The sequence below is a fragment of the Canis lupus genome, chromosome 1 (assembly GCF_003254725.2).
Source record: "Canis lupus dingo isolate Sandy chromosome 1, ASM325472v2, whole genome shotgun sequence".
Taxonomy (NCBI): Eukaryota; Metazoa; Chordata; class Mammalia; order Carnivora; family Canidae; genus Canis; species Canis lupus.
In genome coordinates this window covers 93,691,285-93,715,427 of record NC_064243.1, presented here as the reverse complement: position 1 = coordinate 93,715,427, position 24,143 = coordinate 93,691,285, and the positions used below count along the sequence as shown (strand labels likewise).

Genomic DNA, 24,143 nt, shown 5'->3' with positions numbered 1-24,143 from the left:
CCAAACAACGTTCACTACTTAGTTTTACAAAACAGTTGAGTGGATCGGGCTCCCTGCATGGAGCCTGCTTCTCCCTCTGCCTGTGTCTCTGCCTCTCTCTCTCTCTCTCTCTCTCTGTGTCTCTCATGAATAAATAAATAAAAGCTTAAACAAAAAAAAAAAAAAAGGCAGCACAAAACAGTTGAGTGGAATTGACCACATAATGAAACCTGCTTGAGCTCATTCAAATTAATTAGATCACTTTAAATTAGCACTGGTTGTGAAGTTTGGTTTCTAACAGCATTAAAAAGAATTAGAAATCTTAACATAACTTTCTTCTTAGTTCAATTAGCTGGGTGAGGTCTTTCTGACCTTTTATAAATGTAGACATTGGTGGTGAAATTAATTTAAGTGGATAGGTTAAAAGTAAGGTTCTATGGTCAGGCTAGTGGGCTCCAAAGCCTGATTTTTATCAGGCATGTGTTCTTGGGCAATTTGATGTATTTTCCTGACCCTCTGTTTTCTCTAGTATAACATGGGAAATATCCTAGTATTTATCTCTTTGATTTGGTGGGGAGATTAACCTAGGCACTGCATATGAAGCAGCTAACACAGTGCCTGCTACTCACGTTTTATCTATCTACCTATCACTCACCCATGTAAGTCAATGTGTTCCCCTTTTGCAGGGAGGTGTTAGATGCTGAGCTATAAATCTAGCAGACAGAAGCTGCCTCCTCTCCCCATCCTCAAAGCTCTCAGGATGCTACACTCCAGGCCATCTCTAAATCTCCTCGGGCTATGGGAGGAGTTCTCATCTTACAGTTGTGAGGCAGTTCTAACAGCCAGCATTCCTTAAAGTGAGAAGAGTTTATGGCTGGTAAGTTATAACTAACTTTTTGTTTCTTTTTCTTTCAAATTCCTAACCCCTGCTAATATTCTCACCATTTCGTTTCTTTGAGTTCCTATCTCGGGTGCAACATTTTTCCACATCCATCATTCTCCCTTGAGGGGGGAAAAAAAAAGGTCATTTTTATTCCCATGTAAAACAACTCTACATCCATCCCACATAGTGACTCAGTTTAAATTCCAAGTTCCTATGAAACATTTTTAACCCTCTAGGAAATCTGGTTAGATTTCTGAATTAATTACATGGGTTCCAACCCCTTAGGTCAATTCAATAGTTTAGGGCATATGCTTTTGCTCCTAGGTTTTATTTTATTTTTATGTTTATTTATTTTTTTAGTAATCTCTACACTCAATGTAGGGCTCGAAGCCACGACCACAAGATCAAGAGTCACATGCTATTCTGACTGAGCCAGCCAGGTGTCCCACTCTGAGATTTTCTTTAGGAGTATACACCTGTATTCTCCATTCTTCCCTCAGAGATAGACCATATCCTCAGAGATAGTACCAGTATTCTGAGGTACTATATTATACATTAGTTTTCTAGCCATTCATAATGCCAACTAATTATTTTTCATGGGAAAATACTCAAAATGCAAGTTGGCAACAGTCATGTCCTTGGACAAATCAACTCCATCTCAGGATCATCATATCATTGAAAACTGATCCTTCTCTTCTAGCTAATAGTCTCAGTTCTGTTAAATACCTGTTCTTTAGAAAGAGCTGACCTCCACTCAACCACATGGCTTTTCCAGATCCACCCATCTTCTTACGGGGCTGTGGGGAACTTTTCAACCACTGCTGGAATTCCCTTCCATCTTCTACTTCCCTCTTTGATCTCAGATAACTCTACACACACAATCATCTTTGGATCCCCTGGTTAGATTTCTCAAAGTATTGGGGAAATGTCTACTTTGAATCATCTCAGAATGGGAGGAAATTATTTGAATAGACTCATTTTCCTGGATTTTAATTGTTCCCATGGGCAAAGAGAGAGGTAAATACATGCAAATTATTTTGAAAACTACATAGCACCCTCAGCCAGAAGTCTTGTAAAATACTCTATGGTAAAAGCATCACTGCTCTACAGGAAAAAAAAAAGAATCTATTTTTTATTCCTTAGGGTGCCTGGAAACCAGCTCAATATAACAATGCAACTAATAATGCAAGATTCACATTCAATTGACACTGACAGGTGTTTTAGCTTTTCCTCCCCTATTCTAAGTGTGTGGTTATTTGCATGATGGAAAGAAACGGTGTAATGCTTGGTCTTCTTCACCTTATGTACACACCCATTCTTCCACCTCTCACCCACATACACATGATCTTCACCGAGCAACCCTGCTCAGCTTCACTGTCATTGCTAGTCAACAGTGGAATGTCTTTGCCACCTTGCAAATCAATTCAAGGTTTCCCCGCAGCCATGTTCCAACTGTCATCTCCTTAGAAATGCTACTACAAGTGTTCACTGCCACTTTCCAACATAAGCGATGCTGTACAATAATGAAATGAACAGGATGGAGAAGAAGATAATCCACAGTTTCACATGGTAGCATAACTGAAACCCACTTTGCATAATTGAAAGTTGACCCAGGAAGGGAATGCTAATAGGAAGGCAGCATTTTATACATCAGTGTTTCCTGGCTGGGCCACCACTAGCATTTTGGGTAGGAGAGCTCCCTGAGACATGGGACATTACAGAATATTGAGCATCCCTGGCTCTGCCTATAAGTGCCAAATTGACAACAGTGGCACTCCTGTACATTTCCCCACATGCCCAATGGAGACCATTGCAATAAAGAAAATACCATGTTTTTTTAGACAGAAAGTGACTGCCAGGACTACACCAAGAAGCAACAGGAAAGGTCCCAGAATCATGAAATGAGTCCTCTCACTTGCTGGAACGGGCAGTCGTTCTGAAAAACAAAAGGAAATAAAAAGAAATGAAAGGTGAGATTTTGATGGGAAGGGGACAGAGAATAATCATCCTTGAAGTTTAATTTAGGCTAGCTTTGGGTTACAAAAAGTTCCCGGCCAGCGAGCGGCTGGAGTGGTGAGATACTTCTGATAGGAAAATGGGAACAGCGTAGAAGAGTGACACAGCTCAGGCTTTGGGCAGATGGGCCACTCACTAACTTTGGTCTCTCAGGCAAATCTTCTAACTGGCCTACAAAATGGAAATGATAATAAATTGATCGTGCTTACCACAGGTAGTTGCTGCTCAGTCCTAAATGAGAGGTCCAATGATCTCCCTGGCATTCTTTAATATAGAAGCTAGCAGTCTACTGTAAAGATGGCACATGAAGGCCAACTGGCACTGCCAAGAATTTCTACCTCCTCGTATACATGGCCATGATTGAGGGTCATCGCTCACTATCTTCTCTTTCCCAGTTTGAACATCTTGGACATCTGATCATTGGTACTTCTCGGCAATCTGTCTTGGCTCCGTGCGGGAAGAATGGCACGAAGATGCTCAGAGACTGCTAACTCCCACCTCTCTCCATTGGTCCTGATCCCTGACTACCTCGTTCAAGCTCTGAAGTAAAAACAGTGGTCAACCGCCCATCCACTAGCAGTTTACAGCTTACAAAGCCCATTTATATTCTTTTTATTTCAATCTCAGAATAAGTTCAGTTAGGTATGCAAAATATTTTTTTAAAAATCCGAGGTTATAGATGAGGAAACAGACCCCAAGCAATTAGGTGAATTACTAAGTCTTCCCACAAATAATTTGTCATAAAACAACTTTTAAGTGGCAGGAACCCACAAATGCAGCCCCTACTGAAGTGACTCACAACCCAGTGAGAACATCTCTAAGTTTCTAAATGTTTTTTCACTCTTTTCATTCATGGGACCATCTTGTATTGCTTTTCCTTGCCACCCGATTTCTATTCTTTTTTTTTTTTTTAAGATTATTTATTTATTCATTCATGAGAGACACAGAGAGAGAAGAAGACATAGGCAGAGGGAGAAGCAGGCTCCCTGTGGGGAGCCCGATGTGGGACTCGATCCTGGACCTGGGGATCACACCCTGAGCCGAAGGCAGATACTCAACCATTCATTGAGCCACCCAGGCATCCCTCCACCCATTTTCTCAGTTGTTTTTTCTGAAGCATCTGAAGCTTTACTGGCAACATCATTGAGAAGTGCTTCTCAGAACACCTCTGTTGTGTTAACATCATGCTCTCCTGCCTTACTTTCTCTAAAGGTCTCAGCCTCTCATCACTCTGTATCCCACCTTACCCACTCTGGTAGGGTAGTAAGAAAAACAATAATTGAGTCTATGCAGGGAAGAGTCTCAAATCATTTTCATACACTGTAGCTCACTGGCGCCTATAATAACCTTGCCTGGTAGGTTATAACTGTTATAACTAGGGAAAATGAAGCACTCAGAAGCTGAGTGGCTTATGCAGAGACCAGAGCCTTCCATCTTACACACTAAATTGACTGCTTTGCGTTGAAATGTCACAGTCTATCTTGGGGGTACAGTTGACAGACGGGGACAATGGATCTTTCCTATTTAGAGTAAGATAGAAAAGTATGTTCTATTCGCTTGCTACCCCAGAAACCCTGGAAAGAAAGGAGCAGCTCTGATGTGCTCGGATCTGGATTCCTGAAACACTGCCTGAGCTGTCTTCCTCTGGGGTACTCCCCCAGGTCCCCGCCCGCCACAAAAGCATTTCCTACATGGGATAGGATTGCCTTATCTGTTTATCTGTTTCCTGGAGAATGTCAACAGTGTCTAACTCTTCTATGAGCCCCTGATGCCTGGCACATAGGGCATATCCAGTAAAATATTTGCTGAATGTTTATTAAACAGCAATAGGACTTGGATGAATGGGGATAAGGAATCATTTTGTAAATACAGTGTCATTCATGCATTCACTTATTTAACAAACGATGGATGCCTAGAATGAACATGCATCATGCTAGAGTCCAGGGAACAGCAGTAGGCACATTTGTATTGAGGCATTCAGAATATTACCTGGGATGACCAACTCGGCAGTATTGTTTTCCTCAGGACCTGATCTTTGAAAAGTGCAGTAGAAAATCTCATTAGCTGTTGCATTGATGTTCAGCGTGCTGGTCACATTGAAAAGCTTCTCTTCCCTATTGGAATTAGTGATGGTGGTTTTGCCACTCAGGACTCGGTGGTCACTGCTTGTCCAGATGACTTCAGCCTCAGGGTAACCCTCAGCCTGACACATTAGTTCATGTTCAGAGGTGACAGGATCCACAGAAATTCTTTGGCTGATGTTGCGGTACGGGGCTAGATCATGAGCAAAAAGAGGTCAGGGCTTTCATTTAGGACAAAATTAGGCATGTGGCTTGGTGTCGTCTACATTAGGAAAAGTATCAATTCAGGTGGGTTCTCAAGAGAAATAAGCTGATGTTCAGAAGTCTCAGCAGTGAGGAACCTCTATTCTGCTTCAACTCGCCCATTCATAGTTGGGCTACATTTGAGCTCAAAGGAACAATTACCTACCTTGCTATGAAAACCATATTGCTATTTTTATCAAGCTCCAAGTATAAACACATAGGTTAAAGAGAATTGTCATCTCTAAACCAATAGTCTTTCTATCCAAATACAAAATATGTCTGCCATTTGTTCAAGTCTCTGTATCTTTCTCCTAAAGCTTTATAGTTTTTACATAGGGCTAACCCATTTCTTCTTAAATTTATTCCTGGATATTTTCTTTTTGTTATTGTAATGCTGTTTTTGTAACATGAACCTTTCCAGCTGGCCAGCACAGTTTCCTTAGACTTTATTTAATAATCAGAAAAGCTGATTTTCACATGCCATTCACTTTTTCAACTATGGGTCAATCAATGATCAGAAATTCGGTATGAAAAGGGTATGAAGTATAGTATCATTGTAAAAACTGATACGTGTTCCTGGATAATACTATTTAAAGTTTAAGTTTATTTTTTACTTCAGAATAGTTTTAAGATTTCCAGATAAGTGGCAAAGATAGTACAGAGTCCCCACATACCTATCACCCAATTACTTTCTATTAACATCAGAGTTAATCATCAGTAGAATATGATGTTAATAATACATCTATTAACATCATGTTAACTTTCTGTTAACATCTTCTATTACCATGGTGCATTTGTCATACTAAGGAACCAATGTTTATATAGTACTATTAACTGTACTTTGCTCACACTTTGCTCCATTTCACTTGTTTTTCCCTAATGTCCTTTTTTCTATTCCAGGATCTCATCTAGAATACCACATTATAATACTTACTTTTTGAACTTTTTATACTGGCTATTTGAATAAATCATTTAAATAATTATTATACTTAAGAAAGAAAGTTTGAATTTTATTTTATTTTTTTTTAATTTTTATTTATTTATGATAGTCACACACAGAGAGAGAGAGAGAGGCAGAGACATAGGCAGAGGGAGAAGCAGGCTCCATGCACCGGGAGCCCGACGTGGGATTCGATCCCAGGTCTCCAGGATCGCGCCCTGGGCCAAAGGCAGGTGCTAAACCACTGCGCCACCCAGGGATCCCCAAGAGAGTTTGAATTTTAGATCATCAATTAGAATTTAACTCTTTGGTTTGGGCCCTTTTAGGATTAAGATACCACATGTACTACTTTAGTAGATTATTTAGTGCATTTACATCACCTAAGATCTTTATTCATTTTATTCATTACATGCATGGTAACATGTCGTTCTTCTCTTGGTATAATCTTTATTTCACTCACAGAGACTTAATACGAAACAGCCAGAAGTAAACAAAACTGAAATAATGATGTGATGTTTTTATGCTTGCAAGTCAATGAAATGGCCAACAGAAACAGTAGAAATCAACATGATTATAATTTCAAAACACGTGAACCATGAGGACTTGAGTCCTCAACCTTGTATCTGTTATGTTTAAGAATCTTTTTAAAAAATATGATTATACTTCCTGAAACAATATTACCATGATAGGGTCTAGTTTACATAGTACAGAACTTGATTTCTGGGCCATTTAGTTTTCAAGACTAAAATCACAGGTAATAGTAAAGTATTAAAGGTCAAATATTTGTTTTACTCTTGTAACTTTTAATGGAATGATAAAGGATAACGTTGCTTTATCCCTAAGCATGTGTATAAATGTGGTCTGCCCCTCAGAGCCTAATAAAATGAGTGGAATGGTTCTACTCATTGACCAGATATCCACTGGTCAATGAGTAGAACCATTCCACTCTTTAGTAGGGTACATGTATTGGGGTACAGGAAGCAAAAAATTAGAATCCATTTAAATATATTTTAATTGTAATAGTTAAGAAATAATCTAAGCTTCATAAACTTTACTATTGGACACTGGGCCTCATTTTTTTTTAAGATTTTATTTATTTATTCATGAGAGATAGAGAGAGAGAGAGTGAGGCAGAGACACAGGCAGAGGGAGAAGCCAAGCTCCATGCAGGGAGCCCGAAATGGGACTTGATCCCAGGTCTCCAGAATCATCCCCTGGGCTGAAGGCGGCGCTAAACCGCTAAACCACCCGGGCTGCCCTGGGCCTCACTTTTTATGCCGCATGAGGGTCTTAATGGGAAGAAGGAAATTTTATAAGACCAAAGGGAAAACAGTGATTCCTTTGGGCTTATTATAGATTTCCAGATTCTCTTATCTAATTTTAACTAGACTAACCTGCTCACAAAATGAACAAAAAAGTAAAAATTTTCCCATAAAGAAACTGAGGATGAATACTAATACTTCAAGCACAAAACACAAGGAAGTGGCAGGAGGGACACTTTTTACATCTTTATGACACTTTATGAAGTTAAAACAAGAAGTACATAATTGGACCTGATAAGGTGGTGGTTTAAAAACCCTCAAGATTTTACATAATGCTGCTATAGACATTGGGGTGCATGTGTCCCTCTGAATTAGTATTTTTATATTCTTTGGGGAAGTATCTAGTAGTGCAATTCCTGGATCTTTTTTTAACTTTTTGAGGAACCTCCATAGTATTTTCCTACAATAGCCAAATTATGGAAACAGCCCATTTATCCATCAACTGATGAATGGATAAAGAAAATGTGGTATGTATGTGTATACACACACACATACATACACACACACACGAATATTACTCAGCCATAAAAAAGAATGAACTCTTTTTTATTTGCAAGATGTGGATGGAGCTAGAGAGTACAATATTAATATTAAGTGAAATAAGTCAGTCAAAAAAGGCAAATACCATATTCCTCACTCGTATGTGGAATTTAAGAAACAAAACAAATAAACATAGGGAAAAAAAGAGGCAAACCAATAAACAGATTCTTAACTGTAGAGAATAAACTGATGGTTACCAGAGGGGTGGTAGGTGGGGAGATGGGGGAAATATGTGATGGGGAATAAAGAATGCACTTGTGATGAGAAGCAGGTATTGTATGCAAGTGCTGAATTCCTAAATTGTACACCTGAAACTAAAAACAAAGAATACCAAAACCTCAAGATTGTCAAGACCATCTGCCTTTGTTAACAATGAATTTAACCTTGAAGTATTAGCTAATGATAGTAAATCATAGTTAACAAGGCATTAAAATATAATTAAATTTTTATTTCATCCTTTAAAAATGTCTATCTTTATACATTTATAGAATGTTCAATGCATTAGGCTAAACCATATGAAGTCAGTGTTGTTCAACTTCATTTACCTTTTAAAAATGTCAATTTCTTATGCTATATCCTTTTATCAGCATAAGAATATCCTTTCTAACTATACACACACACAAATACACACATATTAACTAACATGCTTTACTGATGGAGTAGGTCATCAAACACATGTGTAGACTCCTGGTTTACTAGATAGGGCACACACATGCTAATCGAATGGTCACATCAAGATCAAGAAAAGTTCACTGTAGTTTTGAAGTCAATATATAACTTCATACACACTCTGGAGGTATAAATACAGAAAGTAAAACCTGGTTGTTAGGGACACAGACTCCAGAACTAGATTACCTGAGTTCAGAACCTGGCTTTACCACTTAATAGCTGAGTAAACTTAGGTAAATTAGTTAATTTCTTTGGGTCTCAATTTTCTCCTTCATAAAATGAGAATAACACCACACACGTCATTGAATCTATGATGCCATCTACTAAAAGATGCACTTAGATCCAGAGATAGTAAAATGTGAAAAACCTGCATCTTAGACATAATGAATCCCTTACCCCATAGAGTCATTTGAGGATTAAATGAAGAGGATAGGCAAAATGCTTAGGACAGGTTCCTGGCACACAGTAAGTACTACATGGGTGTTAGTTACTATTATGATAACTACTAGAGCTGTTCCTCCTCCTCTTCTTACTGCTACCATGTAAGTGTACTCATGTACTCATGTACTCTTCAGAAAGTACTGACTATTCCTCATGAACAGACTTGGAAATAAAATTTCACATATTCAAACCTGTTCATCTTTCAAAATTGTTAGCCTCATCCTATTTGAGGAAATATTTCATTCATTCATTCATTCAAAAAATATTTTTTGTGTTCCCTTGTCAAACTTTTCTTATATGCCCAGTCCTGGGATCTAGCACTGAATAAAACAGACCAAAATCTCTGTCTTTGTGGAGTACATATTCAAGAAAGAGGAGAGAGATAATGAACAAAACAGGTGCATTCATATGTGTTAGATAGGCATGAAAAGCTTACATGATACATTAGATGGGGAGGAATACTATAGAAAAAAATCTAAACAAGGCTGGTTGGTGAATCTAGGGGAGAGTTGGGGTTGGTAGGGAATGATAACAGTTAATCCTTGGCTCATATAAACAAATAAGCTTTGTCAGGAAAACTATGCAATACTTTGGTCTTTTAGTTGCCTAATCCCATTTATGGTCCTTGCTATTAGGTTAAATGATTAAGGAAAAACAACATTCTCAATTGAAAGTCAGATACCTGAGAGTATGTATGGTATTTAAACTGATAAACACGAAAGATGTAATAATACCCAGAGTGATAATAATAATTGAGTTAATCCAAAACTAAATTTGCATTTTAGTTTTGAAATGCTTCACCTATAAAACCCCATGGTGAGTAAACTCCCTGTGGGGAAGCTGTATTACCACGTTTGCAGTGATGGGAAGAGAAGCATTACTGTGAAATCATTTGCATATAGGGGCGGCTCAGGAATTGTACTTCCTTGAGTTGTTAAAGCTCATGCAAGAGGACCATTGCCACTGGTAACACTGCCTCAATGCAAGTGAAGCATGGTGGTGGCCTTTCTCTGGGGTAGTTCAACTCAACACCCAAGACCATTGTGTGCAGATGACAACAAGATGGATTGGGACTAGGATGCCAATTTAGTAATTTATAATATAAAATGGAATGGTCAAAACAAATCAGACCCTCAAGTCTGGCTGGTCATCTGCTTTGCTCTATCAGGAACCCCTTCGTGGAAAAAACATCAGTGCAAAAGGCAAAAGGTTTCCAACTGTGTTGAACCATAACAAAAGAAATCACAGATCAACAAAGGAAATTACAGAGCCCAGAGGACCAGAAAGAACATCCTTCCTTGCTACAGGACAGCTGTATGATTTTTTTTTTTTCATAGTACTGATTTTCAGATTGAAGGCAGGCCAGGAATGCAAAGAACAATGAGTGATGACTGGATTCTGGTCACATACTAAAAGGTCATCATGTAAACAAAAGAAGCAGGCAGATAATCTCAAAACTATGGCTTGAGAGGGCAGGTATCAGCTCAGTATCAGAAAATAATTTCAAAACGCTATGGAAGGGAAGTCCAAGTGACAGAGCGTCATTGTGGAAGGTATGTGAGCAGAAGATCCCTTATGGGGATTTCTGTTTCTTGGGAGTTTGGACTAGCTGCTCTTACTTGGGATCCTTTCACCTTTCAATTCTATGAATCTTAACAGTAAAAGTAGAGGGGTCAGTGAAGGTGTTTTCCTTATCTAATGACAACACAAAACTTTGAACACAGGTGACCTGATGACATATTTGTGGGTCAGTACCTGGGAATTTGATACTCACAGTTCCTCTACAACACTCCAAGATAACAGTGGTGTAGATTTTCAAGATGAATATATGCCCAGTGAGCATAGTTTATACTGTCTCTGAAGAAGAATAGTTTCCTTTATGTTTGGTATTATTTTTTGCCTTTATAGATGACTTCAAGTCTTTTTGAATGTGAACCTCACAATGGGGTTTGTTTTTACTATATTTATTTGGAGTTGACAGAGTTATAAAGAAAGGAAAATGATGGCAGACTTAATCACATTTTTAAAAAAATTATAGTTGAATAAAAAAATTCCTGGAGGGACACACAAATAGTAGCTACTATCTTTATATGCCACAGAAGATGGGAGAAGGATACTCTGTAATTCATGTTATTCCCTTCCATGGTATCTGAATTATTTGCAAGTACACGTATTACTTTCATAATAATAAAAAAGTAGGGATCCCTGGGTGGCACAGCGGTTTAGCGCCTGCCTTTGGCCCAGGGCGTGATCCTGGAGATCCGGGATCGAATCCCACGTCGGGCTCCCGGTGCATGGAGCCTGCTTCTCCCTCTGCCTATGTCTCTGCCTCTCTCTCTCTCTCTGTGTGACTATCATAAATAAATAAAAATTTAAAAAAAAAAGTAGAGACTAGGAATTTATTTTTAAGAGAACTGAATATACTGTGGAACATGGCCCCACCATGTCTGGCTCTGGATCTCCAGGGACTGCCATACAGGAAGTGTTTGAGAAATGCTCATTGGATGAGTGTGTGAATGAAAGGATGAGCAGATTACCACAGTGGAGAACAAGGTGGACTTCCAAGAAGAAAAAGTTCCCAGTACTGGGGTATGGTCTTAATAAAGATTGGGCCTCTTCACCTGCATTTACTCTTACCATGAACTTTCAAAGTAATCCGCTTGTAGTCAGCACCGCCATAGCCGATCAAGCAGCAGTAAACCCCTGCATCCTGCAATCTCACATCTGTGATCTGAAGCGCAGCCTTCCCCAAGAAGAGCTGGTCCTTCAATAGCTGAGCCCTCTGGCTGTAGCTGCTGTGCTGAACTTTCAGGTCTTCCTTTCCATTCACAAATTGTATAATTTTTTTATCCTCCATTTCCCAGTAGACGATTAGTGCAAACAAGTTTAACTGTTTTTCCACCGGGAATTTGCATTCCATTGTCACATTGCCACCATACTCTACCACATACAGGTCCTTAGAAACTGTGATCGTAAATGCTGAAGAGAAAGACAACCAAGCTTCAGAAGATGGTAAACTCCTCAAAAAACTTACATATTAAATGCAGGGTTTACAAACACTTTATCTGGTCACTTATATGATAATTATGTTTAAGGATTTACTTCCCTAAAATATCTATTTTATCTAGTGGCTTTGGAACATGTTTTGGAACCCTGGATCTCATCTCTAAGTTAGAATAATACGATCCACTATGGGGCACCTGAGTGGCTCAGTTGGTTAATCATTTGTGGCTCAGGTCATGATCTCTGGGTTCTGGGATAGAGCACCACATCACTGGGCTCCCTGCTCAGTGGGACGTCTGCCTCTCCCTCTTCCCCTCCCCTCCCCACTGCTCATGTGTGCTCTCTCTTTCAAATAAATAAAATTTAAAATAAATAAATAAATAAAATGCACTAAACAAGTTGCTGTTTCTTAACCAAATCATAAAAATACATTACTGTAGAAACATTACATGGTAATGGGGTACTTATAACCAGGAAGACTGTTTCATGTGGATATCCCCACAGTGTCCTTTGGTTAGACACCCTAGTTGCCTTCTATATAGTCTGAATGATCGATTCCAATAGTCCTCTCTTCTTATTGCCCTAAAACCCTTGATCAGCTGTCTGGCCAGAGGTATATGGGTATGGAGATTTAGGGAGGGTCTCAAGAGATAGTACTATGTTACCCTGACATTTTCTAACGCACACTATAATTCTACCATAGGATATCCACATTGGGAAAAGCCAGTCACAGAGCAAGGTGGAAAGAATGTTCCTGTTCTTGTTTAAAGTAAATGAATAAAAGTATACGCATGGACCATTTCCCCAGATAATTTCAGTAATTAGCCCTGGGAGATGGATAACAGGTAATGGATAAATAGATAATGGATTAATTTTCTTTCTTTCAGTTTGACCATAATCCCTATATATCTTTGTCCAGTGAAATGGGTTCATGAACTACAGAAGGAAAACGAATGATCTCTGTATAAAAAAAAATTACATCTATTTTAAATAATTATTTTAGTTTTTAACTTATGGTTAAAATATTTAAAATATAGAACCTAATGAAAGGGGGATTTGGTGTCTTACCTTTTAGCAAATGGCAGTAGGCCATGAATGTAAAGACACTAAACATTCTCATCGTTCTGAAGTGACCTAATTATGGAAAATGCAAAAAGAAAAATGTTTTATTTATTTATTTATAAAGATTTTTTTAAATAATATTTTTTAAGATTTTATTTATTTATTCATGAGAGACACAGAGAGAGAGAGGCAAAGACACAAGCAAAGGGAGAAGCAGACTCCATGCAGGGAGCCCAATGTGGGACTCGATCCCAGGACTCCAGGATCATGCCCTGGGCTGAAGGCAGGTGCTAAACTGCTGAGCCACCCAGGGATCCCCTAGAAAAGTGTTTTATTCAATAACTGAATACCCAGACATTATGGGTCTTGGCAGTTTTAAATGGAATATTCTGATAACCAGAAAATGACTGATTTATAAGTGTGGAAATGCAGTAGGGAGTTTAGAAGTTTAATACCCTTACTTAATATCCTACAGTCATAGAAAGCCAAAAGGAAGAAAGCTACAATGATGAGAATCTTTAAATGTAATTATAAGGCCTGAAAAAAACTTATACTGAACACTCAAAAGAGGCCAACAAGAAAATGGTGCACTAAAATTCTCAACTATTTCATGTTTCTTCTGCAGTGGAACTTATCTAGAAATCCAAACTTGCCCTGTGCAAAATTTCAAAGCAAGGACAATCTAACGTCCACATCTCCCAACTTTTAATACTTTTTCTTCCTTCCTAGTCCCTGAACACTTTCATCCTATTCTTAGCTACTGAAGCATTCCACATCACTATCTCAACCATGCCACTTCTCTCCCAGGTGCCATCCTTCAGAAATCTCCTCTTCTGTTCTTGGCTTATTGCAAATTATAAATTCTATTCTCTCAATAAATTGATTCTACTAGTAGTGGCAGTGAGAAGAAGCAGCTGTTGAATTTGACCAATTCATACTAAGATGTGAATGACTTATAGCCACTCTTTCTGCTTAGATTCTATTCTTCATTTTGTCATCCTACCTGAAATTCTACCAATTCTTTCATTCAGCAAACAATGATTGAACACTTCTGTCCCAGGCACTGTTTTAGGTACTAAGGACACAGCAGTGAACAAGAAAATCACTCTCATTTTGGACCTTATATTTAAGTAGGGAAATAAATAAGTAGAATGGAAAGAACCCTAGAAACTCAAACATCAGAGTTGAGGTAGAATAATGATATTTGATTACTTTTATGTTTTTCTTCATTATTAAAATAATATAAATACAACATAGAAAATGAGAAAAGAAGGGAAAAATCACCCACTATTCCATTACTTTAACCCAGGAAACATCTGCTAATGTCTAGAAATATTTTTGGTTCTCAAAATGCAGTGGAGTAGGGGTGAGGACCTCTACTCTCTAGTGGTAAAGGCAGGAATCCTGCTGCTGACCATCCTACAATGCACAGGACAGCCACCATAGCAGAGATATACCCAGGCCAAATTGTCAATAGTGCCAAGGTTGAGAAACTTTGCAGCCACTGTAAGCATTCCAGTATATATTTTTCTTCTAGTCTTTTCCCCTATGAATCTTTGCAGAAACCATTATAACCTTATCAGACATTTAACACTTTTTTTCATTTAATATTAAAATATAAATATTCTTCATTTTATTGAATAATATATTCATAAGTATTTTAGTGTTCCCATAATGTTTAGTTCCCCTATTGTTAGGTTTAAGATTGTTTCCAATTTTTAAAATACCATATATATTTGTGTATTCAGCAAACATCTGTTAAGTGCCTACTGTATGCCAGGCCACAGGCCAGGCCCTGACAACAGATTTCCCAAACTGGAATTGTGGATCGAGAAGAAAGAATATCTTCCTGGTTCCTGATATATGCAGATAATTGTTACATTGTATCTTCCACTGGGTATGATTAAAAAAAATCTTTTTTCTAATTTGATTATTGAAGAGTTACAATTTGAATTTTTCATGGGTTTGTTGATTATCTTGGTTCTTTTGTAAATTACTTCTTCATTTTCTGGCCTTTTTATCTTACTAGTTTCTTATCAATCTGCATAAACCCTTCACATTCATATACATATATATGGGTAAAAATAAAAAATGATAAAGTAAGATCAAGTTGTCATCCTCTTGTCAGTGTTAGGTGCATAATTCTTACTTCTGTCCTTTCTCTCTGCCCTGTACATGGGGAACAGGGGCAGCATGGGAGCCTGTGAGACCATGAAGCCTGCTCAAAATAAGGCTGCAGAAGCTGTCTCCCTGCCCTTTCCTTGGGCCAGAGTAGATTACATCACAATTATAAAATACTGTGGTATTATAAACAGAAATCTAATTATGGGGCAAAAGGAAACTGAAGATACCCCTAACTCCAAGCAAAGAACTGTTGAATGAGACAAAGGGAAACAAAATCCACTCATGCGTTAAAACTAGTTTTGCCAATGTTTATGGCATACGCTGGTGGAGTTCCTATTCTTTAAAGAATCTGGTTGAAAATTTTAGGGGTAATAAAAGTTTACTGGAAGCTGATGGGTTAGAGCTGCTATTTCCCTAATTCCTCATGATACTACTTTTTTGAAGGTTCCTTTCCCTTGGAGTAAGGCTGTCATTAGTGGGGGGACAAAAATGTAGGCAGAGCCCATGTGAATAGCCATGGTCTTTAACCTATAATCCCCACATCAGGGCAGTTAGTATAAGACAACACTGATACCTTCAAGTAAGAAACTATGATGGTATGTCTGGATTCCCAGACAAGAGCATTCAAAGAGCAAGGAAATGTGAACTAGGGAAGAAGTTATGGTTCATTCAGGATGGGGAAGCAGGTTTGTCCCTGGGGAACCCAGTATAACACTACGGAACTGAGAGTGTTTCTGTATCTCCCAAGAGTAACAAGGCAGGAGGAAAAGACAAGGAAAAGAATTGTATGCTTCCAGGTGGCTTCAAATCCCCACACCATTTCTACAGCTTCTTCTAGGACTATGCTTAACTACTGTCCTGTAACTACTGTCTACTCTCTTCAACTGAAAAAGGCTTATTTTTTTCTTCAGATTACCATCATTCTTAAAAACTGTGGGCAACTGTCCATGTAAACTGGCTCTTTCTTGAAGGTGATTTTCAATTTGTGTGAAAAGGCCTTTAAAATATTCAGACTCTTTGCCTAAGTAGTTAAACTTATAAGAGTTTATCTGAAGGAAATAATCAGTAATGTCCCAGAGATTTATAAGCAATCATGTCCACTGAGTGGCTAAGACACTTAACCACTGTAAATAATCTTTATGTCCAGCATGGGGTATTAATTTTGTCTACCCAGTACCATGCCATGCAGCCATTAAAAAAAAAGAATATACACACACATATACTATCTAATCCATTGAAAATCACATAAGGTATTTTTGTAGGTGCAAAGCGGAACAGTGATACTTGAACGGACTCCCTGTGTTATGAGACAAAGACAATGGTCTTCCTCCTTCAGGACTCCTGTAGGTCCTTAGGGCAGATAGAGCAAAGAGCTCAGGTTGGGGTATCCTGGCTCTTACTCACAATGGGAGAGCTTTAGGAGAGCTGGATGACACTCAGACCCTACTGCTAGAGAGCAACTGAGGGTGGACGAAGACCCCAGTGTCCGACCTCCAGCCTAGGAGTTTCCCTCTAGACCCAGCTACCTACCTCAGGACCATATTCACGAACGCACAGAAACACAGACTTACAAAATCATTATTAAGCAAAAACTGAGTGCCACCCCGCACTCCCCCTCCCCCCTGACGAAAGTCAAAAGTCCTAGCTGCTCCTATCAGCCTCTGCAGGTAACAGCTCTACTGCCCCATCAAACCACCGGCTTTCCCCCCGGCGCTTCTCTCTCCATCCCACAGGAAAGGTCTACAGACCACCCGGAGACGGCCCAAGACGCCAACCAGTGGGCACCTGCCGGGGGAAGGATGCCCCCTACCTGCTGGCGGGGAGCTGGCGGCGGCCGGGCGGGAGGTGCTGCACGCGGTGTCGGGGCCGCTGGGCCTGCCGGCGCCGGGATGCTCGCTAATGAGGCGGCGGAGCCGGGGCGCGCGAGCTCCCCGCCCCCCCCCCCCCCGCCCGACACGCCTCCTCTGGGCCGGCTCCGCGGCCAGCCCCGCCCCCCTCCGCCCGGCGCCCGACCTGCCCGACCTCCCCGACCTCGCGGCGCGCCCCCAGCCGGAACCGGCTCCCCTCGCCCGTCGGCGGGCCCGCTGGGAGCCCCGCCCCGCCCGCCCCGCCCGCCCCGTCCCCCCGCCCAGCCCTGGAAAGCCGGGGAATTGGTGGATTCGGCGCCCCTGGGCGGGGGGGCGCGGGGAGACAGAGCGAAACCGAAAGTGAACTTGACATTCCGGCTTCTCGTAAATCAGCTTTTAAAGAGAAAAGCTCCAAGGAGAAAACAAACAACATATCCTATTTTTAAAACAAAATTTTTAAAGTGAGCCAACGTCTGAATGAAATGAAGGTTTCGGACCGTCAGTTTCGTCTTTAGGATCTTAGGATCTGGACACTTTGAATCTGCCATCAGTGTCGTGCCCTCCCCCCCGGCTGATCAAGAGCTTTAGGATAATGAAACATCTTCACATAATCCGATATCATCCTACAGTATATACGAAATGACGGGCCCACAGGCTTTCGTTTTTATTCTAGAAAGTCAATGTGCCTATAATAGGAAATATATTTTTTAATACGTGGATTTTGAGGACTTCCTCAAAGTTCCTCGACATAATGAAACTTAAATTGCTTTGTCATTAAGGAACTTTCTATCACCGGTTACACCTTTTAAGAATGCTCTGGCTCCCCTGGGATCCAGATTAGGTGAACACATTTCAGATGAATATTAAGAAAACCCTTCTAATGATAACTCCAGCTCAATGGACCAGCAAAGGCAGAAACCAAGTGACCCACTGAGAAGGTGATGGCACAATTGACTTAAGCATTCCCCACTGCTGGACTTCTAGGTGTTTTCCTCTTTCTCCTTACTTCTTCTTCTTCTCCTCCTCCTCCTCCTTCTCTCTCTTTCTAATTTTAAATTGATAAAAACTCATCATGTCACTTGCCTGCTTATTCATTTCAGCTGCAATTCAAAATAATGCATAACAAATGAATATGGAGATGTCCATTGGTTTGACTATGGCATTTGCTTCCCAAGTAAGAATTTTCACATTCTCAGAATATCATATATATATTTTTTTCTTAACTTGGAAAAATACTGAGGATGATACTGCCTTAAAAATCTGTAGAAGAGTATGAAATTCTGTTTAGTCTCAATAAAGCTGTAATAGACTTGGATTCAGCTGAGATATTCCCTCTTTCAAAACTCTCTCTCTTTTTTAAGATTTTATTTATTTATTTGAGGGGAGAGGAGAGAGCCTGAGCAAGGGGGAGAGGGAGAAAAAGACAACCCGCTCACCACCTGCAGCTTGGTCCAGGAACCCTGTGATCATGACATGAGCTGACGGCAGATGCTTAACTGACTGAGCCACCCAGGTTTACTCAAAAGAAGTCCCATCCTCAAAAGAGGGGCCGATACCAAGCCAAGTGGTGTAGCACTTCCTAGGGATGCTTGCCATAGGACGGCAAGAAAAAGAATTAAGATTGAGGTCTGGGTATGGTTTTTTTGTTGTCCCCAGGCAGCACAAAGACATATTGTGTCCTTGTGAAGAGCTGAAAAGAAAAGGGAATAGATAATAAAGTGGATCATTTTATTCACCAGAGTTCAGAGACTTAAGTATTATTTTTCAATATTTCTGCTGTCAGTTTATGTTTCCTTAGAAAGCTATTATATGCTTGGCCTGAACCATGTGAAGCCTTGGCTTTATTCACATTACACTCTGAAATATAATTGCCCCTTGCTCAGAAAAGCTTTCTTTGGCTTTGCTGTTCCCTTAAATTACTGTCTTCTCTGTTACTCCATTTCAATGGCAAACCTCAGGAAACTGTATCATAACTTTCTTTGACTATCAAATTAACAAAACAAAATGCAATAATTATAGTAAAGATTAATACAGTAATAGTAAATCATGTAGCATTTTTTTTTACATGCTTAAAGGCACTGTCTTGGTAATTTACATATATTAACGCTTTTAAAATTTTATCCTATGAATTGGGTACTGTTATTGCTCCTATTTTAGAGATGTGGATACTGAGGCAAAGTGTTCAAGTAACTTGTTTAAGCTTCTTTCACAGTTAGGAAGTGGCACAGCCAAAATTCCAATCCAGGCACTCTGGCTCCAATATCTATACTTTTTTTTTTTTTTAAGATTTTATTTATTCATGAGAGAGACAGCGAGAGAGAGGGGCAGAGACACAGGCAGAGAGAGAAGCAGACTCCACGCAGGGAGTCTGATGTGGGACTCAATCCTGGGACTCCAGGGTCACGCCCTGGGCAGAAGGCAGGTGCTCAATCACTGAACCACCCAGACATCCTCAATATCTATACTCTTAACTACTATACAAATATGCAGCGATTTAGTATCCTCATTCACTACTGGTGGCACTGTGTATTTGTTCAACCTCAAAAAATGAAACAGAGTTGCCATATGACCCAGTAATTCTTCCATTTATACCCAAGAACTGAAACATATGGTGTGGGACCCAGGAAATTTAACAAAAATCCCCTACCCCTGGACAAGCGGAGCAGGACTGATTCCATTTTGTGCTACACCTGCCACCTCCTGTGTGACCCCCACATAACCTGCTTATTGCTTAAGGCGCTGCCCCACCCTAGTCAAGCCGCTGGGCACACCCTAATCAGAAATCGGCTCATAACAATGTAACCCTGCTTTGTGCCCACCAAAACTACGTGCCAATTCTGACCAAAGTAATAGGCCAGCTCACATGGATACTATAGGGTAAGATGTAATTCAATCATTCAATCGGCCACCTGTGTGTTGACAGACATGACTGTGCAACTTTCTGTGTATCCCATGGGCCACTGGCCCCTATAAAGCTGCTACGCCTCTTAGTCTCGGGGTCCAAGTCCCTGCTCCGCTGTGTCGGGTATACTTGGACCCAAGCTCGAGCTTGTAAATAAACCCTCCTGTGTTTGCATTGGTGTCGGCTCCTGGCTCCTCGGTGGTTTCTCGGATTCGCAATCTTGGGCACAACAATGGGACACCTAGGTGGCTCAGCTGTAGAGCCTCTGGCTTAGGGCGTGATCCCGGGATCTGGGATTGAGTCCCACATTGGGCTCCTTGCAGGGAACCTCCTTCTCCCTCCACCTATGTCTCTGCTTCTCTCTCTGTGTCTCTCATAAATGAATAAATAAAATCTTTTAAAAAAACTCTGAAACATATGTACAAAAGTACACACTCATGTTCACAGCAGCATTACTCACAACAACACAAAGTGGTAATAAAATAAAATGTTCAACAATTTTGAATGGATAGACAAAATGTAGTTTATCCATGCCTTTGGCTTTTATTATTTTTTATCCATACATTTGAGTATTTTTTTTTAATTTTTATTTATTTATGATAGTCACACACAGAGAGAGAGCAAGAGCAAGAGGCAGAGACATAGGCAGAGGGAGAAGCAGGCTCCATGCACCGGGAGCCCGACCTGGGATCGCGCCCTGGGCCAAAGGCAGGCGCCAAACCACTGGGCCACCCAGGGATCCCCATACATTTGAGTATTATTCAGCCATAGAAAGGTTTGAAGTACTGTTATATGCCACAACTTGAAGGAACCCTGAAAATTTTATGCAATGTTGAAGAAGCCAGGTGCAAAAGACCAAGATACTGTATGACTCTTTATGTGAAATGTCTAGAATAGGCAAATTTTCTTTCTTCAGGGACACCTGGTGACTCAGCAGTTGAGCGTCTGCCTTTGGCTCAGGGCTTCATCCCGGGGTCTGGGATTGAGTCCCACATCAAGCTCTCTGCATGGAGCCTGCTTCTCCCTCTGCCTGTGTCTCTGCCTCTCTCTCTGTCTCTGTTTCTCATGAATGAATGAATGAATGAATGAATGAATGAATGAATGAATAAATAAACAAATAAATAATTTTTTAAAAATTTTCTTTCTTTAGAAAGAAAGAAAATCAGGGATTGCCAGGGGCTGGAGGAAGTGAGAGAATGTACAAAGCTCAGTACAAATTGTGGTTCAAATTGTGCCCAAGCTACAAGTACACTCCATGCCTGAAGTGTGAATTTAAAATTTAGACTGTGTTCCCCACAGCATGGGGAACCATTCCAGAATAGCTTAATATGAAGGGCTAGCCTCAGCCCACACTGCGCAACCACTTGCTCTCCTTCACAGACTGAAGTTCTTGGCTAAACCTAGTTCCCAGAAAATGAAGAATTTCACACCCTTGTGAAAGCATCTCTGTTTTTTTTTTTTAATATTTTTTTTTTTTATTCATGAGAGACACACACACACAGAGACAGAGACACCGGCAGAAGGAGAACCAGGCTCCCCACAAGGAGCCCGATGTGGGACTTGATTCCAGATCCCAGGATCATGCACTGAGCCAAAGGCAGACGCTCAACGGCTGAGCAACCCAAACATCCTAAAAGCATCTCTGTTAAAAAGAAATACTACTATGCATATCTTGAATTTTCAAAAACTTTGTTTTTTAAAAAACTACTTTATGGTATACAATGGTAAATAATTTTACTAAGTCCCAGGGGAGAGGACTTTCAATTATTTTACATCAGTTCTCTCTAATATGTTTATGTTTATACTATTTAACCCAATATTTACAATCAATATATATGAAGTTGGTCATCACAGTGTTATTGACAGTAGCAAAAAACAATCCATCAGTGAAAATTGTATACATACTTGCAGAAAATCATATACCTTTTAAAAATGGCACAAATGAATGCTATGTAACAATATGAAAATCCTTATGCTAAAATGATCAAGAGCACCTATTTGTATGTGTGTGTAAAAAAGATACACACCTACATTCACAAATTCATAGAAATAATGCACATACCTATTAAAGTTATATGTCATTTGATACTGAAATAAATTTCCTTTAATCTCTTACCCCACATTCTATTAAATGTGTTCAATACATATGCCTAGATTTCTCTCAGTTCCCAAGGTATATATTCTCATGGTCACTTTTTTCACTTATATTTTAAGATTGTGAACAATATCCTACATAGAAGAATATAACATAGGTATACAATTTAAAGGGTCAATGCTGAGAACAACAAGGCAAACCTAGAAGGTTGGGTTAGTATTTGCTCTTAGGGTGACTGGACACCTTCTCCACTGATGCGGTGGTCTGCTAGGGCTAAGGGCAGGGATGGATCTTCCTCAGGGCTAGAGTCTCCTGAAGTACATGCTATTCTCTCAACTCATTTAGTAGCAAAGAATAGAGTACCAACAGTTCCTCAAGTCTTTTCTCCATAAGGCTAACTAGGAGAGAGGCTTGATCTACTCAAGATGGAAACTGTTCGTGGGGTGAGAAAAAAATAGATATTTCTCAGAGCAGCAGGGGAAAAAGATGACTTTTCCAAAACAAAATTAGTAACTCTTACCAAATCTGCTCTTTTTCATTTCCTGTCTTAACCTTTTTGCCACTTTATGATGGCAATTTAACAGAGGAAGAGACTGAGGCTCCAATAGATTGGGTAAACTGTCTGTGTTTAGGGGCACTTCGGTGGCCCAGTCAGTTAGGAGCATGACTCTTGGTTTTGTCTCAGGTTGTTTCTCACGATCCTGAGTTGGAATTCCTGGTAGAGCTCCCTGTGGAGTCTGCTAAAGACTCTCTCCCTCTGCCCCTCCCCATTCATGTGCACACATGTGCATTCTCTCTCTCTCCTAAATATAAATAAATCTTTAAACTGTGTCAAGACTCAAACAGAAAAAAAAATCCACCCTCAACATTAAACCTATTCTGCAAACAGAAAAGCTATTAAAATGTTTATAACTGTGAAAACTCTGATCAAAGTAGGTTTAGAAAGAACATACCTCAGCATAATAAAGCCATATATTAAAAACCCACAGTTAACATTATACTTTCTAGTGAAAAACCGAGAAATTTTCCTCTAAGATCAGGAATAAGACTAGGATGCACTCTGTTTCCACTTTTATTCAACACAGTACTGGAAGTCCTAGCCACAGCAATCAGACAAGAAAAGAAATAAAAAGCTTGCAAAGTGGTAAGGAAGAAGATAAACTGTCACTATTTGCAGATGACATGACACTGTACATAGAAAGCTCTAAAGACTCTATAAAAAACTATTATATCTAATAAATTCAGTAAAGTTGCAGGATACAAAGTTAACATACAGATATCAGTTGTGTTTTATACATTAATAATAAAGTAGCAGAAAGAGAAATTAAGAACACAATTCCATTTATAATTGTACCAAAAAGAATAAAACACCTACTAATAAACATAACCAAGGAGGTGAAAGACCTGCACTCTGAAAATTATAAAACACTGATGAAAGAAACTGAAGACAACACAGACAAGTGGAAAGATATTCCACACTCATGGATTGGGAGAATTAGTATTGTTAAAATGCCCATATTACCCAAAGCAATCTATAAATTCAGTACAATCCCTATCAAAGTACCAACAATGTTTTACACAGAACTAGAACAAATTATTTTTTTTAAGATTTTATTTATTTATTCATGAGAGACACACACAGAGAGAGACAGAGACACAGGCAGAGTGAGAAGCAGGCTTCTCGCAGGGAGGGCAATGTGGGACTCAATTCCAGGACCTGGGATCATGACCTGAGCCAAAGGCAGGCAGACATTCAACCACTGAGCCACCCAGGTGTCCCAAAACTAGAACAAATTAATACTAAGATTTGTAGATAACCAAAAAAGAAAAGATCTTGAATAGCCAAAGCAATCTTGAGAAAGAAGAACAAAGCTGGAGGTTTCACAATCCCAGATTTCAAGGTATATTTCAAAACTGTAATATAAGTAGTAACAGTATGGAACTACACAAGAATAGACACATAGATCAATGGAACAGGATTGAGAGCCCAGAAATA

At 39.7% G+C, this 24,143-nt stretch overlaps 1 protein-coding gene and 1 long non-coding RNA gene across 12 annotated transcripts in view; one reads left to right on the top strand and one right to left on the bottom strand.

Moving 5' to 3' along the window:
* LOC112644824 (uncharacterized) overlaps nucleotides 1–4,874 on the top strand; it is a 47,456-nt gene extending 42,582 nt beyond the window's left edge. For all 3 annotated transcript variants that reach the window (XR_007401671.1, XR_004813381.2, XR_003126781.3), the window contains 3 exons: nucleotides 666–856; nucleotides 2,704–2,832; nucleotides 3,274–4,874. This is a non-coding gene — a long non-coding RNA (uncharacterized LOC112644824). The remainder of the gene's footprint in view (nucleotides 1–665; nucleotides 857–2,703; nucleotides 2,833–3,273) is intronic.
* The window catches only part of CD274 (CD274 molecule), a 144,316-nt gene that overhangs the window by 3,084 nt on the left and 117,089 nt on the right, over nucleotides 1–24,143 (bottom strand). For 7 of the 9 annotated variants that reach the window (XM_025423523.3, XM_025423525.3, XM_025423526.2 and 4 more), the window contains 5 exons: nucleotides 13,186–13,251; nucleotides 11,752–12,093; nucleotides 4,868–5,152; nucleotides 2,691–2,798; nucleotides 922–981 (listed from right to left, as the gene is read on the bottom strand). In XM_025423523.3, the coding sequence (XP_025279308.1) occupies nucleotides 922–981; nucleotides 2,691–2,798; nucleotides 4,868–5,152; nucleotides 11,752–12,093; nucleotides 13,186–13,237 (847 nt within the window). In that variant the 5' untranslated portion in view covers nucleotides 13,238–13,251. Of the gene's footprint in view, nucleotides 1–921; nucleotides 982–2,690; nucleotides 2,799–4,867; nucleotides 5,153–11,751; nucleotides 12,094–13,185; nucleotides 13,252–17,113; nucleotides 17,237–24,143 lie in introns of those variants that run through there. The other 2 variants (XM_025423522.3, XM_035712833.2) reach the window with 2 other exon arrangements.